At 46.6% G+C, this 16,882-nt stretch overlaps 1 protein-coding gene across 2 annotated transcripts in view; it reads right to left on the bottom strand.

Annotated features, from left to right (window-relative positions):
* Positions 1-218: 218 nt before the first annotated feature.
* Positions 219-16,882, bottom strand: part of SCARA5 (scavenger receptor class A member 5) — a 125,194-nt gene continuing 108,530 nt past the window's right edge. The window contains exon 9 of one of the 2 annotated variants that reach the window (XM_079927777.1): positions 219-707. In XM_079927777.1, coding sequence (XP_079783903.1) covers positions 694-707 — 14 coding nt within the window. In that variant the 3' untranslated portion in view covers positions 219-693. Of the gene's footprint in view, positions 708-7,144; positions 10,136-16,882 lie in introns of those variants that run through there. The other variant, XM_079927779.1, reaches the window with a different exon arrangement.

Raw genomic sequence — 16,882 nt, 5'->3', positions numbered from 1 at the left:
GTTTGTTTCCCCCATACCATGGCTATAGGGAAGAATTGTGGCATTGGGCTGGGGTGGAGGGGGGTTCCATGGAACCTGGGGAAGTAGGTACGCTGGGGAATGTAAGGGTCAGGCTTGAGGTAACCCCGCTGTAACCTGGTGGGTGATGTGCTGTTGTGACTGTTTTGGGAGATGGCCTTTCTTTGTAATTGCAGCCAGAGATGACAGTTGGAAGAACTAATGGGATTTCTGACCCAGACTTCCCTTCAGCAATCTGGACTGGGCTCTTACCATCTGGAAAATATCAATTTCATTTGGAAACCAAGAACATCATCTACCTCATCTAGAACTAGTTACTTCCCCAGCCAGGAGTACAAGGAGGTCAAGGAGAAACAGGAAAAAAAAAAAAAAAAATCATTCAGTTGTACAGAACAGCCATTTTGATGCCCAAGGCATTTGGTAATCAGATGAATCTTCGGGCACCTCTGCCATCCAACCTGATCACTTGAGCTCATCAGAGGAGGCAGATTAGACTGCATTGCTCTATCTAAGCAGCGTGGCCTTGGGCAAGTGATGTCTTCATTAAACGTAAGAGCTGGAAAGCCTGTCTGAGCTCAGGTAGTCTATTGTTACCGACCAGGAAGCCAGATTTAGAGAAATGAAACATCTTGTATTACTTACATTTGTGGAGGTGCCCACCTTCTCTCTGTGCCCTCAGGCTTCCTCACCTGTAAAATAAGGAGGTTGAACAAGATGACCTCTAACACCCTCTCCACCTCTGGCATTCAATGCCCTGAAAGTTCCCGAGAGTCCTGCTACCCGGCAGGTGCAGTGGTCAAGCAGTCTTGGGCATTACCCGGGAAAACAGACCTGTGGAATCTCGGGTCCCAACCAGACCTACTGAATGAGAATCTGCATCTGAACAAAATCCCCAGGCGATTCATATGCACGTTAGAGTCGTCTTTAGAAATCTGGTTGATTTTGGCCCTAGATAGTTTGCGTTCTTTCCCTAAGGCTTTCAAGCCTCATTCTCTCAATAGCCTGCAGGTGTCACCAGAGAGCCAGCAGTGATCTTACTGGAGAGGCGGGAACTGTGTAGAGTTTTTATTCCCCTTTCTTTTGTGTATTCTACCCTCCTGCCCTTCAAGTTCCCGTACACTCTTTGGCCTGTTATCCAGTAAGCTGGAGAAATGGGCTGCAAAGTGTATTTTGCAGCTGTTCACACTACAGGTGCTTCAGTGTCTGCCCTTCCAGAAAAGAACTGGACTTAGGGGACCTCTTGTTTCACGAGCAGACTCCCATGGAGTGATTTTTTAAAAACCCCAATTCTGTGTTTCCTTGACAATTCAGGCAAGTCTGTGGCTGATACTCTAACAATGTAATACTACAATGAGTATACTTTATTTTGGTCCCAGAATTTATTTATTAAGGTATGTGTATTGTATTATATTATCGATCAATTCTCACAATTTTAAATTATAATGACCATCTTTCCAGTAAACCAAAGGCTGAAGTCTTCCATGTTATTATATAAATGTTATTATGCGTATAACCCTTTAGATCTTTTTAAAAACACTTTTAATTTAACATATTTTTTAAAAATCCTTGTAACACAAGGTGTGTAGGATACTTCAATTATAGATGATGATCTTGAGGCTGGAGTTTCATCTCGTACCTTGTGGAAATAAGACTTGGATCCAGGTCTCCTGATTCCATATTCTATAATCTTTCTACTTTACCAAATGGCCTCCCCTAACTACAGTCAAATTTCTGCTCAATGAATGATGTCAAACTACAGTTGCTCACCACTGAGGTGTTTAACTGGGGGGATGTAACATTTTTACCTACTGATTTTTGTTTGTTTTTGTTTTGGGCCGTGCGGCATGTGGGATCTTCGTTCCCCACCAGGGATGGAACCCATGCCCCCTGCGGTGGAACTGCGGAGTCCTAACCACTCCACCACCAGGGAATTCCCCTACTGATATTTTTCTGAGTTGTGTTAATTCACCAGCAATAACTGATTAGATAATGGAATTTCCAAAGATCTCCTTATGTCTGTGGTTGGGAAGCTGCTACTGGGAAAAATGTACTTTAGAAATAATAATATCCCAAGTACTGTGGGATGGGGTAACAAAGCCAATACCCCCTTGTCCCCTCAACCATCCCTCCACCCAGCCCCCAACACACAAGTTCTCTTTCTTCTCTCTCTAGTTTAGAAAGGAGAGGGTTTTTCTTCCTGCCTCTTTCTATTCCTTCTTTTCTCCGATACTAAGCACCTAGTATTTATCAGACCTTCCAGCAGCTGCTGATGACACAGTGGGGACACTGTGGGTGCTGATGTGCTGATGACACAGTGGGTTCCTGCCCTCATGAAGTTGACAGTCTACTGAGGGAATCAGATACCAGACAAACAGGAGTAGTGATGTGAAAAGGAAAGAGCAGGGTACCACGAGAGTGGATAATAAGGAGACATACCCTAGAGTGGGGCTCCGGGAAGACTCCCCCAGCAGCACTGATATTTAGGTGGAGAGCTGAAAGACAGCAATGGTAGGGAGTGGGAGTGGGGCCGCGGAAGGAGGAACTCTCTCTGCAGAGGAAATGGCACACGTGTCGGGACTGTCAGGTAGACTGGAGTGAAGTGGCAGGAGACGGGCAGTGGGACAAGATGAGGTCAGAGAGATGGCCTGGGTTCAGATAGTCAAGGGCTTCATGGTCCAAACACAGTACTCCCTGCTCCAAAATTACTGGTGATGAGTCCACCTGTTTATATATTTCAGTGGGAGCATCCTGCTACTATTCATATCTTTTGAGGAGCTTTAAAATATACATTGGGGGAATTCCCTGGCGGTCCAGTGGTTAGGACACTGTACTTCCACTGGAGGGGGCACGGGTTCAATTCCTGGTCGGGGAACTAAGATCCCGCATGCCGTGCGGTGCAGCCAAAAAATTAAATTAAATTAAATTAACATTGGGATATAATATTTCATTTTTTTAAACATCAGAATTAAGAGTGTACCTAAAAGTGATCAGACGTCAGAATGAGAGACTGCATGTTTACATCTCTTTCTGTCTCATAGTTATTCATTCATGCATTTAACTCGTACTAATTCTAATAGCTTGTTCACAGTCTAAGTTTTCTGTGTGTATATGATCATGTTTCCTATGTATATCACCTGCAAGTGCTTAGTTTTGTGTCTTCCTTTCCACTCCTCACACTTTTAATTTCTTTTTCTTTTCTTATTGTGCAGGCCAAGATGTCTGGCACATTGCTGAAAGGTAGCAGAGTTGGCTGGCATTTTTAATCTTGTTTCTGATGTTTGAAAGGAAAGTTGCTGATATTTACATGTAAGTATCTTTGCTACATGCTGATATTTACATGTAAGTATAGTTGTTACATGTCTTGTAAGTATAGTTGTTACATGTCTTGTAAGTATATTTGTTTATGAGGAATTCCTGTCTATCCTTATTTGCAAAGAGTTTTTATTATTAATGAATATTGAATTTTCATTTATTGAGATAACCATTTACTTTTTCTCCTTTAACCTGTTAATGATTTACATTAGTAGATTTTCTAATGTTAAACCAAGTTTGCATTCCTAGGATAAATCCAACTTGGCATGTTGGACAATGCTTTTTATACTTTGCTGGATTCCATTTGCTAATACGATGTTTAGGGTTTTTGCATCTATGTTGATGGCTGAGATTGGCCTATAATTTTTCCTTTTTCATGTGTTTTTTCTTCTTTTGTTATGGAGGTCATTCACGTTTCATATAATGAGTTTCATAAAATTATCTTTTTCTATCATCAGGAAATATTTGTGTAAGATTCCCACACTCTGTTCTTTGAATGTTTGGTACAGCTTATCTGTTCAACCACCTGCAGATTCTATTTCTTTCAATGTCATTGCAATATACACTACTATCTATAAAATAGATAACTAATGAGAACCTACTGTATAGCACAGGGAACTCTATTCAATGCTCTGCGGTGACCTAAATGGGAAGGAAGTCCAAAAAAGAGTGGATTTATGTATACACATAATGCATTCACTTTGCTGTACAGCAGAAGCTAACACAACCTTGTAAAGCAACTGTACTCCAATAAAAAAAATAAATTAAAAAAAAGTCATTGCACTAATTCAAGTTCTTGGTGCCATTTTGGCATTTAAAAATTACCTGTGGGCTTCCCTGGTGGCGCAGTGGTTGAGAGTCCGCCTGCTGATGCAGGGGACACGGGTTCGTGCCCTGGTCTGGGAAGATCCCACATGCCGCGGAGCGGCTGGGCCCGTGACCATGGCCGCTGAGCCTGCGCGTCTGGAGCCTGTGCTCTGCAACGGGAGAGGCCACAACGGTGAGAGGCCCGCGTAACCCCCCCCAAAAAAAAAAAAATTACCTGTGATGTCACCTCAATTTTCATCTAAATTTCATCTAAGTTTTCAAAAAATTCATAGACATAAAGTTGTTTATAATATTCTCTTGTTTTCTTTTTATTCTCTGCTACGTCTCTACTTTGTCCTTGTTTACATTCCTAACATATTCTTTGTTTCACCTCTTTTTCTTCTTGATCAGTTTTGCCTCAAATCTATCAACATTATTTGTCTTTTTAAACTTCCAGCTTTGGCTCTGTTCATCCACAATTATGTCCACTGTTCACAATTTATCTATCCATTCACCTGTTGCTGGGCACTGATGGACACACAAAAAAATACGTTTTTGTGTATTAGAAATAAAGCTTCTATGAACATTAATATATCAGGTCTTTGTGTGAACACGTGCTTTTATTTCTCTTCCATAAACACCTACGACTGAAATGGCTAGATTGTATGGCAGGTATATAAGTAACCTTATAGAATTCTAGTACTATCATTGCTTGTGTTACATAGAGTGTAGTGTTTAAGACTTCTCGGATTCAAGTCCTAACTTCTTCATTTACTGTGGGATCTTCTCAGTGCCCGAGTCCCCCCCACAGAACTGGAATGATTAGAACAGAACCAGTGGTTGTAAAGATTGAAGGAGTTCATCCTTGTAAAGCCCGCAGAACCTGTCCCACGTTAAATGCTAAAGGGATGTTAGCTATTGTTTCTGCTTATGTACTGCTATTTGGAATGAACGGGCACGTGTACTTAGTGTTCAGTCATCCTCATTTCCTATTTGTTGATTATTTGCATAACCAGAGCCACCTATGCTCTTGTTAACTCATTAGCAATGAAGATGATTTTTTTAAAAAACAATTGAGCTATTTGTGTTTTGTATAAGTAGCATGGCAGGCAACCACTGTTCCCTTACCTGGGCATTTCCTGTTGTTAGATATTATTGTTCTTGTGTGGTTAATGTTATACTGAAAGCCTGTGAAAAGGATATAAGAGCTAGAAGGCAAGCTCCCTGAGGGCAGGGACCAAATCAGTCTGGTCCTATATCTCCTATACCTGGTCTGGGCCTCACACGTGGCAGAGACTCAATAATTATGGATTAAGTGAACATGCAGATGAAGGAAGGGCAAGAACTTTGTCAGAACCATTGCCCTGGGTTTCCACCGGGAGAGAAAGGTGATCCGTTGTGCCTGTTAAAGTGATCTGTATCCGTCAGCAGCAGAAGGATGAGGTCTTCCCCTGGGCCCAGAATGAGCTCTCAGTGACTGGAGGTCCTGGAGGCAACAGAGCCAGTGCACTCGTTTCTGCTTGTTGAAGAGAACAAGATGGGAAATGAGAAAGCACCCATGATGTAGACACAGGCAGGGGCTGAGAGGCAAGCGGGCCAGGCAAGGAGCCAGGACATTTTTACCGGCTCTTGGGGACCACAACTCAAGTAGTTTTTGAAGGATCTAAGACTTCCGTTTTGGAGACTTGTCTGTTTGAAAGCTGTTTGTCTCTTTCTGAAATTACTTCCTCGTTGCTCATCCTTAGTTTAACTGGGCCAAGTACTGAGGAGAAGCATGCAAGCAGCCCCGGGGAGCTGACCTTTGGAAGGAGTCTGTGCGGTCGGGGGCCGTGAGAGAAGGTGACAGGGAAGCCCTCTCCCCACCTGGAGAGCCTCTTTCCAGAACTAGTCTCCACCAGATCCTCATGTCGTGCTGAGTTCTAATCACGAAGTCTCTTCCCTTATGATTCTCTCCCACCAGAAAATACCCACAGGGCAGACTTCTGCTTTGGGCCATAAGAGAGTCCTTACCAGAATCATCCTCCTTCTGTCATAACTAGAAAATTGTCCAAAATACTTGACAAAATATTTTCAGACTTTGGACTACAGGTAGCATAAGTCTTTGCTCCTTGAGAAAAAGATAGCAAGTGAGGTGAGCCTCCCCTGGCCTAGGTTCCCTGCTGACTGCGGCCAAGTGGCAAACTCGCGGAGGTGAGGAGAATTGAAGATTGGGTAGGCCAAGGTGGCTGGAATTTGCAGGGCACAGTATCCGAGAGTACAGAGCTACGCAGAGAAATTTCCAGAAAGGTGTATAGGGTTCCCTCGAGTTGTCCGCTGAATACCAATCTGTGTGAACCCCAGGAGGCCAGCTAGAACAACTTCTGAGGAAGGCATCATTACCAGAGCTCATACAGAGCTGGGAATCGTTCAAGTTCCCTCCAGCCGGGGTGGGAGGATGACCTGGGGGACTGGGGGTCCTCCCAGAAAGCTCCTTAGCCTATTCTAACTGGGGGCTGAGCTGGTGGAGAGGATTCGATAACAAAGCTCCAGTCAGTCAGAACCCATCTCGGCTCCCAGAAGCGAAAGGTGGAGGAGAAGGAGAGGAAAAGGAAGGGAAAGATGTTCCACGGAGGGTTGAAGGGAGAGCGCTTCTAAGAAGAGAAAGACAAGTGATTCACACAGCTGACATCTTACAGAAATGTTAGAGTAACTGTCAGAACACAATGTAGCTGAAGAAACCACGGTGCCTACGGTGGAGAACGGCGTAACTCCTTTCCATAATTCAAACCCACTACAGTGGTTGGCTTGACCACAACACGCGAAGGCGCCAAAGGTCGGTTCTCAGGTATCTGAGACCAGGGAAAAGCAGTGCCTTGTAGACATTAGAGTGGAGAAGAAGGGCCACCGTCCTTCTCCATGGGACTGAATATAGAATGGGAACCACAGTGATTTGGGGGTGGGTATCACTGGACTTTTTAGAGAAAACCAGGATGCCTCCTTTGTGCATTTCCAGAAAGTCCACTTTTCTCTGTTGACTTCCTTTGGCAAACTTTTATGGCCTACAGGAAGCTTGGGCCATTAGGTTTTCCCACAGGTGCAGCTATGAGTTTGTGGCCAGGACTAGGCGGTGACCTGGGCCATCCCCACACTCTCCCCGGGTCCTGTGCCTGGGAGTTCATACCTCTCACTGGGTGACGAGGCCCAGTGACGTCACAGACCTTGTACCAACTCCGGACGGTCTTCTTATCTGTGAATGGAACTCCAGATGAGAGCACATCCCCGAGTAAGAACTCTGGAGAAGTGAGGAAATAGGTGTTCTTTCCTTTAATGACTATGAAAGCAATTCTCTTACAAGCTGGGCCATGATTATTGTTCTGCTGCTTGGGACCCTTTCCTTAGGTTACCGAATAGGGCTTAAGACACCATGTGCCACCATGTTCTTGGTCTAGACTGTGGTTACTGACCTCTGGAAGTATTAAGACAGCTTCTCATAAGCCACCCATTCCACCAATTCCTGCTGAAAAATTATCAGACGATCCAATTTTCACCCGTCCTCCCCACGCTCACCGGGTTTTCATGAGAAAGAATATGAGGGGAAGCTTGTTAGCAACATGTTTTTAGCTTTATTGAAATTCTTTCTTATAAAAGGTCTGATGTATTTTAGGCCTGGCCTAATTTCCTTTAGTCCCTGAAATACAGGTCCATGGTTATTTTATTTCCATGTCCTCTTAAGTAGGAATGTAAACTAGTAGACTTTTATTTTAAGGTTCAGACACTTATCACCGTCGTTTTTCTTTGATGTAAAGCAAGACTTGTATTTTCCCGAATGAAAAGACCAAGTAAGAAAGTTATGTGGGTCTGCGTTGGTAGGATAACTGGATTCTTTGCCAGAACGGACTTGGGAATTTACATCGTTCAACGTGACATCTTTCCACCTTGAGTATTTTCTTTTTTAATGCAAAATTTGTGGTGTGCTGAGCTATTTATAGTAAAGAGTGCTGTGTTCATATATGCATACATATATTGGCTCTGGGAAAAGATGCATGAGTACATGCGTGTTATGTAAACATAGCAATTAGTCAGAAGGAGAGTCTCTGATTGTTGGGACATTAATGAATAACAAGCATATGGTTCGCAAAGAACAACCAATAGCACATATTGGTTCAGTTGTCAGCCAGGAACTTTGCTGGTCTTACACCCAGAGGGTCCCAGCTGTCACCTTCCCCAGGCAAGCGGTGCTCACCAGATAGGACAGGCGATTGTGTATCTGAGGCCTGACTGAGTTTGTGTCTCCCTCAAGGGAGGAGGGTCTGCCCTCACTTGCTACCATGTAGGTCCCCAGGCCTAGAACACATATATGGCCCAGTCTGACCTCCTCCTCGTGTCAAAAGCAGAATATGATCTCCCCATCACTAGGAAAGGGGTGCAGATTGAGGACTTGCAAAGGCCCACGGCCTCTTCTTCCCCCAGAGATTGTAGGGAATCCTCATTTCCTTTCAATCTTTTTTTTTCTTTTAATATTTATTTATTTGGTTGCAGTGGGTCTCAGTTGAGGCAGGCGGGCTCCTTAGTTGAGGCTCGCGGCCTCCTTAGTTGCGGCTCGCCGGCTCCTTAGTGGCGGCACGTGGGCTCCTTAGTTGCGGCATGCATGTGGGATCTAGTTCCCTGACCAGGGATCGAACCCGGGCCCCCTGCATTGGGAGCACGGAGTCTTAACCACTGCGCCACCAGGGAAGTCCCCTCCTTTCACTCTTACAGGCTCCATCAGGACATGTGTTCTCCTGACCACAGGATGACACCCAAAGAGGCCTGGAAGGTTCCATACCATCACCTCCAAAGAGCTCCGAGACACAGGCGACATAGCTTCAACCCTGACTGCCAGATAACTGAGGGCTGATCTTGGTTTAACCCAGACAGCCCCCATGTCCCCCTCCAAATCAGCTTTCCTCCTGTGTAGATGGGTGCCCTGGGAGCCAGTCCTGTCTGACCTTGAACTCACACCCTGTGGGGTTTGGAGTATGTAACCTTCTAGTCACACCCGTCCTGCACCCAAGCTTCTTGCTCGAGCCTGGCCAAGACACAGGAAAGTTCAGGTAGCAACAGTGGTCTCAGTCATTCTCGATCTGACTAATAGGTCAGGTGAAGGGGTCAGTTGAATGCTACCTGGCGGTGACGTGGTACCCACACTAACGTGACTTATAGGAATGCTGCAAAGTGATAAACGAATTTAGCACCCAAGATACTATGTAACAGCACGCGTGGCAGTCACTCAATAAATGTTCCTTTCACTCCTCTTCTCTGAATCCAGACTGGTTCCTGCAGGAGATTCGCATTTCCCTCTGGCTCCTACAGCTGGCCTCTCCTCTATGTCAGTTCCCCCAACTAACAAACGCTGTGCAGAGGCAGAGTAAAGGGGGAAAATGAATCACTCAGTATTGTCTCTGGCTGGTCAAAACTCTTGGCCTGAGGTTTGGGAATAATCTGCAGACTAAACGATCTGGGATGCCTCCCTCCCATCTTCACGGATGCATTTGTGGCCAACATTTATCTGTAACTCACAGACCACAGAGAGCATGGATACGGAGGCCTGATGCATGGTGTTTTAGAAGACTTGGCAAAACGGCGATCCAGTTGACCGGGGCTCCATGCAGGAACCCTGGTGGAAGGGAGAGACAGGCAGTAGATCCTAGAGTTGTGCTTTGGAAAAGATGTCCAAGGAGAGGAGGATGACAGGCCACCATGGGTCCTGGGATGGGAATCCGGGGGTCTGGGGGTGCTGGGCGGGGAGGCATGGGTCAGGGGAGCCCCGAGCGATGCCCCCACCCCAGGAATGCAGGAAGGAGGCTTGGCAGCTGGGTCCGGACCTTGGGCTGTGCCCACTGTCAGTGTCTCTTGCATGTCACTCCAGCATCCTCAGCGTGTCCGCAGTTTGTCACCCCCCATTTGGAGAAGCTGCAGCGGAAGATGCTCTCCTCCGTGCCCTTGCAGGCGACATCATCCATCCAAATCCTCCCTGTGCCTGTGGAGACAAGTCAACACGATTTCTTAGCGGAGATGCAGGAGGGCAGAACAGACAGGAACACTGCTGTCTGTCCTTGACCCGGCTGTCCCAAGCTCTGCTGTCAGTTCTCAAATCTAGTGGTTTCCATCTGCCTTCTCCATTCCACCAAGACCAAATACTTCTTTTCTAGCTCAGTTTCTTGAGGGCAGAATAAGAATAATTGACAGTGGAGACGGTGGTATTTACTGAGTAGCCCCTAGGTGTCAGCATCTTACACATACGACCTTCATCCATTCTCACCATGGTGCTGTGAGATAGCATGAATAAACCCTTTTCCTAGATGGGAAAACTGAGGTTCAGATGGCAACTGGTGCAAGGTTGCTCAGCTTGTAAGTGGCAGAGTCTGAACTCAAGCCCAAGTCTTGCTGCCTCCCAGGCCATGCTTTATACGAGACACTTCATAGCTTTTGAGATACGATATCTTGCGGCATTTGTTGATGAATATTCAGACGGGGCCTAATCAGAAGGACAATGTTAGACAGACGCTGGGTTGGACAGATCCAGTGCCCCATAAGTATCTCAAGTATGCCAGTACCAACATTACCTTCAATCTTTTGAAATTTAAAGCAGACGGTCTCTTTCTATGAGCTCAAAACATTGGTACTCGGAATGACAGGGGATCCCAGAATTTAACATTATAACCAGACATCTATGTAATGACAGGCAGAAGCATCCCTAACCACAAGTAATTAGGTCAAGTTCCCAAAATACAAGGTCCCTACGACAATGTAGCTGAGTTTTGCCTGTCTGTTCACTCAGCTCTTAAGGGGACCAACCTACTGGTCTGAAGATGCCCATGCAGGGGAGCCTTTAGCTGGCTTTCCCAAGATTGTACCTGAGTCTCAAGAGACATAAACTTGGCACTGAGGTCTCTTACTGAATGTCAAGGGACTAGGGCAGCTGGGTGAGGCTCCAAGGGAATGGAGAGGGCTCGTCTGGGGTCAGAGGGGTCAGTGGAGAGGGGAGAAGTCACCTAGAGCCCCGCTGATGAACGGGCAGGGCCATCACCCATGGTTCAGGTGGGCTCTCTGGGCTGATGGCCAAGGAAGGTCTCCAATGGCGGGAGCTCACTTGGGAGCCCTCTGGAAGGATGCCTGAGCTTTAGGAAGCAGTAGCTTAGAGCTTCCCTGCACAAAGCGTGGTCCCGGACCAGTGGCATCAGCATTCCCCAGAGCTTGTCAAAACTGCAGAACCTCAGGCTCCACCCAACACCTACTGAATCCAAATCTACCTTTGAAGCAAGTGGTTCTGCATTGAAGTGTGAGAAGCAGAAATAGGTACAGCAGAAATAGGGCTTTACAATAAGTAGAATAAATCTCAGTTCAAGTCTCATTCCCATCTAGGAAGACCATTTCAGTTGTAAAACTGGGAAGGGATTCCCGAGATATGAGACTTTTCGTGCTAGAGCTGGGTAGGTTCTGGGTAAACCGGGATGGCTGGTCACTCCAGCACCCTGACTTGTTAGGTCTCTGAGCCGGAACCAAAAATCATGGGGTCAAAGGTCATAAACTGGGTTCCAACATTACTGACTGTGTCAACCTGGGCAAGTTCAACGAGGTAACATGTATTCCTGTATTTTGTTTCTTGTGTTTTTTGGGCCACACTGCATGGCATGTGGGATCTGAGTTCCCCAACCAGGGATGGAACCTGCACCCCCTGCATTGGAAGGGCGGGGTCTTAACCACTGGACCACTGGGGACGTCCCAAGAGAATATTTTTCTTATTTTTGGCCACACCATATGGCTTGTGGGATCTTAGTTCCCCGACCAGGGATTGAACCCGGGCCCTCGGCAGTGAGAGCACAGAGTCCTAACCCCCGGACCACCAGGGAATCCCCAGTCCCTGTATTTTAAAGGGCTTTCAGATGCACCAAAACCCTATACAAAAGGTAGCTCAGGGATTAGTACTGTGCCCTGACCCTACCCCCGTTTTCTCCCTGTCCCGACTCTCATCAGCCAGACAACCTCTCCTTTTAGAGGAATTGTCAGGACTAATTCTTAAAACCCTTAAAACTGTCACTCACCCTTGGATTGCGTGGGAAACCCCTTTACAAAGAGCATCAAGGGAGCACCTAAACCATTTTGCTGCCCACGAAATCGACCGCATGAACTAAGTGGTTTGGACATATTTTTTATGCCGAGATGTTCAGCATCTGTTGTCATGGGAATAGCAAGCAGTGAATTCAGGAACAGAGCTGGGAGGAGAGGCCTCCTTCTGCTGTCTCTTTGGATGTTATTTCTTCATCAGAGCCTCTTCCCTAGCCGGATACAGCGTGCCTCTTACACAATAAGCCCTCTGAAGCCGAGCAAAAATTCTCAGATTAAATGTCTCCTGGAAAACACATCAGTTTACAAATTACCCTTCCTTGGGCTACAGGCCCAAGAGCTCTGTGGGATTAGTCACATCCAAAACAAATAAAGGAGCAAATGAAGGAGACCGACAAATACAGAACAGGCCCCAAGGTTACGAGCCCAAACGCATACACAGGATCACAAGACCCCAAACTCTAGCTGGTGTTTGGCTAGGGAGCTCTGGCTAACATCCAGTCACGGAAGAGCTAATAAAATGAGAAAAGCGTTGTTAACTCAGCAGCGAGTATCTACAGTTCCTGGGACATCGCTGAAGGGCCTATGAACCCGAAGACCGTTTCTGCTCCTTGCCATGTCAGAGGAGCTAGCGCTGTCATGACTCCAGGTACCAATCATCCTTTTAGCTTTAGAGCTGACGCCTGATACTCAACGTGTGGCCCAAGGACCAGGAGATCAGTATCACCTGGGAGGTTGTTAGCAACACAGAGTCTCGGGCCCACCCGGACCCGAATCAGAGTCTGCATCTTAACAAGATCTCCTAGATCCAGGCATGCGTTCAGGTCTGAAAAGCCCTGCTCTAGATTAGGTCTGCTCCTCCGCAGGCTTTCTGGGAGCTCCATAAGATGCCCCATCAGGTAAGCGGGAAAGGGGCTACTCTGCTCCTCACTGTACAGTCAGAAAAATTAAACAACAGGGTGAGGTTTTTACCTTGAGGGGGAAAAACTGGGATGAGAGGCCAGGTCTTCTGACACTTAGAGCTGTTGGAAGGTGATATTGTTGGCATGCGTAAGTGGAGATTTTATTCTATCCTTATTCATTCATTCATTCAACAAGTATTTTTTTGTTTTGTTTTGTTTTTTGCGGTACGCGGGCCTCTCACTGTTGTGGCCTCTCCCGTTGCGGAGCACAGGCTCCGGACGCGCAGGCTCAGTGGCCATGGCTCACGGGCCCAGCAGCTCCGCGGCATGTGGGATCCTCCCAGACTGGGGCATGAACCTGCGTCCCCTGCACTGGCAGGCGGACTCTCAACCACTGCGCCACCAGGGAAGCCCCAACAAGTATTTAAGAGTCTACTCCATGCTCAGCACTATTCTTGGTGTAGGGATTACATCAATGAACAAAAAATGATTAAAGAAAAACACTGTCGGTGGGAATGTAAACGGGTGTAGCCACTGGGGAGAACAGTATGGCGATTTCTCAAAAAACTAAAAATAGAACTACTATATGACCCAGCAATCCCACTGATTGAAACCAAAAACCAAAGACACTAATTTGAAAGATACACGCACCCCAATGTTCATAGCAGCACTATTTATAATTGCCAAGATATGGAAGCAACCTAAGTGTGCATCACAGATGGATAGATTAAGAAGCTGTGGTATATATATACAATGGAATACTACTCAGCTATAAAAAAGAATGAAATGTTGCCATTTGCGGTAACACTGATGAACTTGGAGGGCATTATTCTAAGTGAAATAAGTCAGACAGAGACAGACAAACACTGTATTATATCACTTATAAGTGGAATCTAAAAACTACAGCAAACTAGTGAATATAACGAAAAAGAAGCAGACTCACAGCTATAGAGAACAAATTAGTCGTTACCAGTGGGAGGGGAGGGGCAATACAGGGGTGGGGAACAGGGAGGTGCAAACTATTGGCTGTAAGATAAGCTGAAGGAGGTATTACTGGGTTGGCCAAAAAGTTCGTTCGGTTAGTGAAACCGTTGTTCAATAAAGTCCTTCGTGAACATGAAAAATGTCTTTCATTTTTACTTAAAACTGAACGAAGTTTTTGGCCAGCCCAATATATAACATGGGGAGTAGAGCCAATACTTGGTTATAACTGTAAAGGGAAAGCAACCTTTCAAAATTGTATAAAAACAAAACAAAAAAATCTCTGCTTCATGGGACAAACATTTGAGCTGCTGCATGTTTGAGTAATATTAATAGAAGGAATTGAGGTAGGAAGTAGATGGGCCCCTGGCCTGGACAGCTGGTGTTTGTCAAGGGCAGTAAAATTGAAGCTTTGTTCTTCCCCAGACACTCCAAGGACAAAGTTAGTGGCAAAAACTGAGCTCTGCTGAAGTAAAGAGATAAGATGACTACTCCTGAGGTTAAGAAAAACTCCCTGACTGCACAGGCACATTAAGACTCCTTGGGGGGGTCAAAAAGGAGGGGGTGCCACCCCATAATAAGTGATGCCAAGACCCCCATCGGCCTCTGCAGTGGGATCCATCTTAGCAAAAAGTTAGCACGCATGTTGGGGAGAGTCCTGGGACAGGTCAGGCGTGGAGTAAGAAACAAGAAATTGGCCAAAGGTAAACAAAGACCCGGAAGGTCTGTCCTAAATAAATGATTTAGATCACCTCTTTACTGCGCTCATTAGAAGACGCCTACACCCTTTCTCTCCAGGTGTGTATTTCTGCCTTGCTTCAGTCTCTGACAAACAAACCGTTTCTCTGTGTGCTCTCCCACTTGTTGTGCTGTGTCTCTAATAATAAACTTTGTACGTGCTTTTAGTTTTTGCCTCCTTGAAACATTCTGGCTTTCAAATGGGGGCAAGAGCCAGGGCCACTTAGCTTCTAGCCTCTGGCCCCTGGTGGTCCAGCGGCTAGGATTCCTGGTTTTCATCCAGGCTACCCAGGTTCAGTTCCTAGGCAGGGAACTAAGATCCTGCTTCAAGCCACCACTCACTGCTGTCTCTCTGAGATCAGAATGAGTTACACTGATTCCTACAGGCTGCCATCTGAGCCTCACACAGGGACAGGCAGGATGGCTAGCAAACAGATATTTAAGAGGTAGGAAAACTAAGGCTCCAGAAAGGTTAAGTGACCTGTCCCACGACTGTTAAAGGAATGAGATCATGACCCAGGCCACTGACGTCCTGCCAGTCCAGTCCCCGTTCCTTATAGAACCACATACACGGCACACAGCACAGATCACTAAACCAGGAGGCTGCAAACCCAATTTGACCTGCTGCCTGCTTTTGTAAATAAAGTTTTATTGGAACACAGAGCCTCCCTGCCCCCAGTCTGATTACATTTTGTCTGTAGTTGCTTTTATGCTACAACTACAGAGCTGAGTAGTTGTGAGAGCGACCATCTGGCCCAGAAGCCCAAAATATTTACTCCCTGGCCCTTTAATGTTTGCTGACCCTTGCACTAAGCCACCTCCCAGTATTTGAATTTTATTTTAGAAAAAAAGGGCAAAACAATGCTAATCATATAATTAAAAGAGAACACTCCCAATTCTGTCCACCCACTCCCACCTACAAATCTGTATGCATTTGTACCCCTCCTCAGCTCCTTTTGTCTGTCTCAAAGAAAGATTTTCTTGGCGGGCTCAGGACTAATTTCCCAGCAGTGCTACGGTGGTCTCACGCCCTCCATCTCCTCCTGGACCCTTGCTCCAGCCATCACCCTCCATCTTCCTGATCTGCACTCATTCCCTCTCCAACAGCTCTTGGACCCATTTAAAATTAAAAAAAAAAAAAATCTCCAAGTCGTTCTCATTTGGGTCTTTCCTTGCTTTTTTCCCAGGGAAACTGATAATTCAATTATTGAGCCCCGTCCAGGAAAACTTTTATGGTGCCAGACCACAGAGAGCACTGCCAGGGTGCGGCAGTTCCTTCTATGGCTCTGGGGAGGACGCAGGTTTGGCAGGCATAGAAGTTCCTTCCTTCCTTCTTCCCTCGCCCCCTCCTCCTGTCCCTCCTTCCTCCCTCCCACATTTATCCAGTACCTATCACGTCCCAGGCACAGTCCTGGGTTTCGGAGCTCTGGCCTCAAGGTGTTCCCACATACCCCAGCGATCAGGAGCATGTGAGAGGTACGCGCAGAAGATGCCACGGGAGCAGAGGGGGTATCTACATCACGGGCTGGGGTGGAGCGGCAAACTCCCCTCCGGAGGTGATCATTGAGCTGACTTTAAAAGCTGAGGAGGAATTAGCTAGGTGAAGAGGAGGGAAAGGCACTCCGGACCCAAGGAACAGCATGTGAGGGGATACGGAGCCGGGAAACAGCTGTGTGAGCTCAGAGGCTACACGTGGGCGCACGCAGCTGTGTGAGCTCAGAGGCTACACGTGGGCGCATGCGCCGCCAGAGGCGGGAGGTGTGTGAGGACTGGCCCTGGGCACTAAGCTAAGGAAACCAGATTTGATCCTGAGAGCAGGAAAGACCCACTGAGCATCGGGCAGGGGAGTGACAGAGGCAGGAGCGCATTTTAGAAAGATCCCTGGCAGCCAGGAGGGGGACAGGGGGCGGCAGCGTGGGAAGCAGCTCATGGAGGACGCCCCCATCTCCACCCAACAAGCAGCAAATAAATGTGCACCGCAGGGCCTGCACTGTGCTAACTGCTCACCGTATGTGATCTCACTTCGAGTTTGCAATCAT

The sequence above is a fragment of the Stenella coeruleoalba genome, assembly GCF_951394435.1.
Source record: "Stenella coeruleoalba genome assembly, chromosome: 7".
NCBI classification, from domain to species: Eukaryota; Metazoa; Chordata; class Mammalia; order Artiodactyla; family Delphinidae; genus Stenella; species Stenella coeruleoalba.
This window is presented reverse-complemented; position numbering and strand designations above follow the sequence as displayed.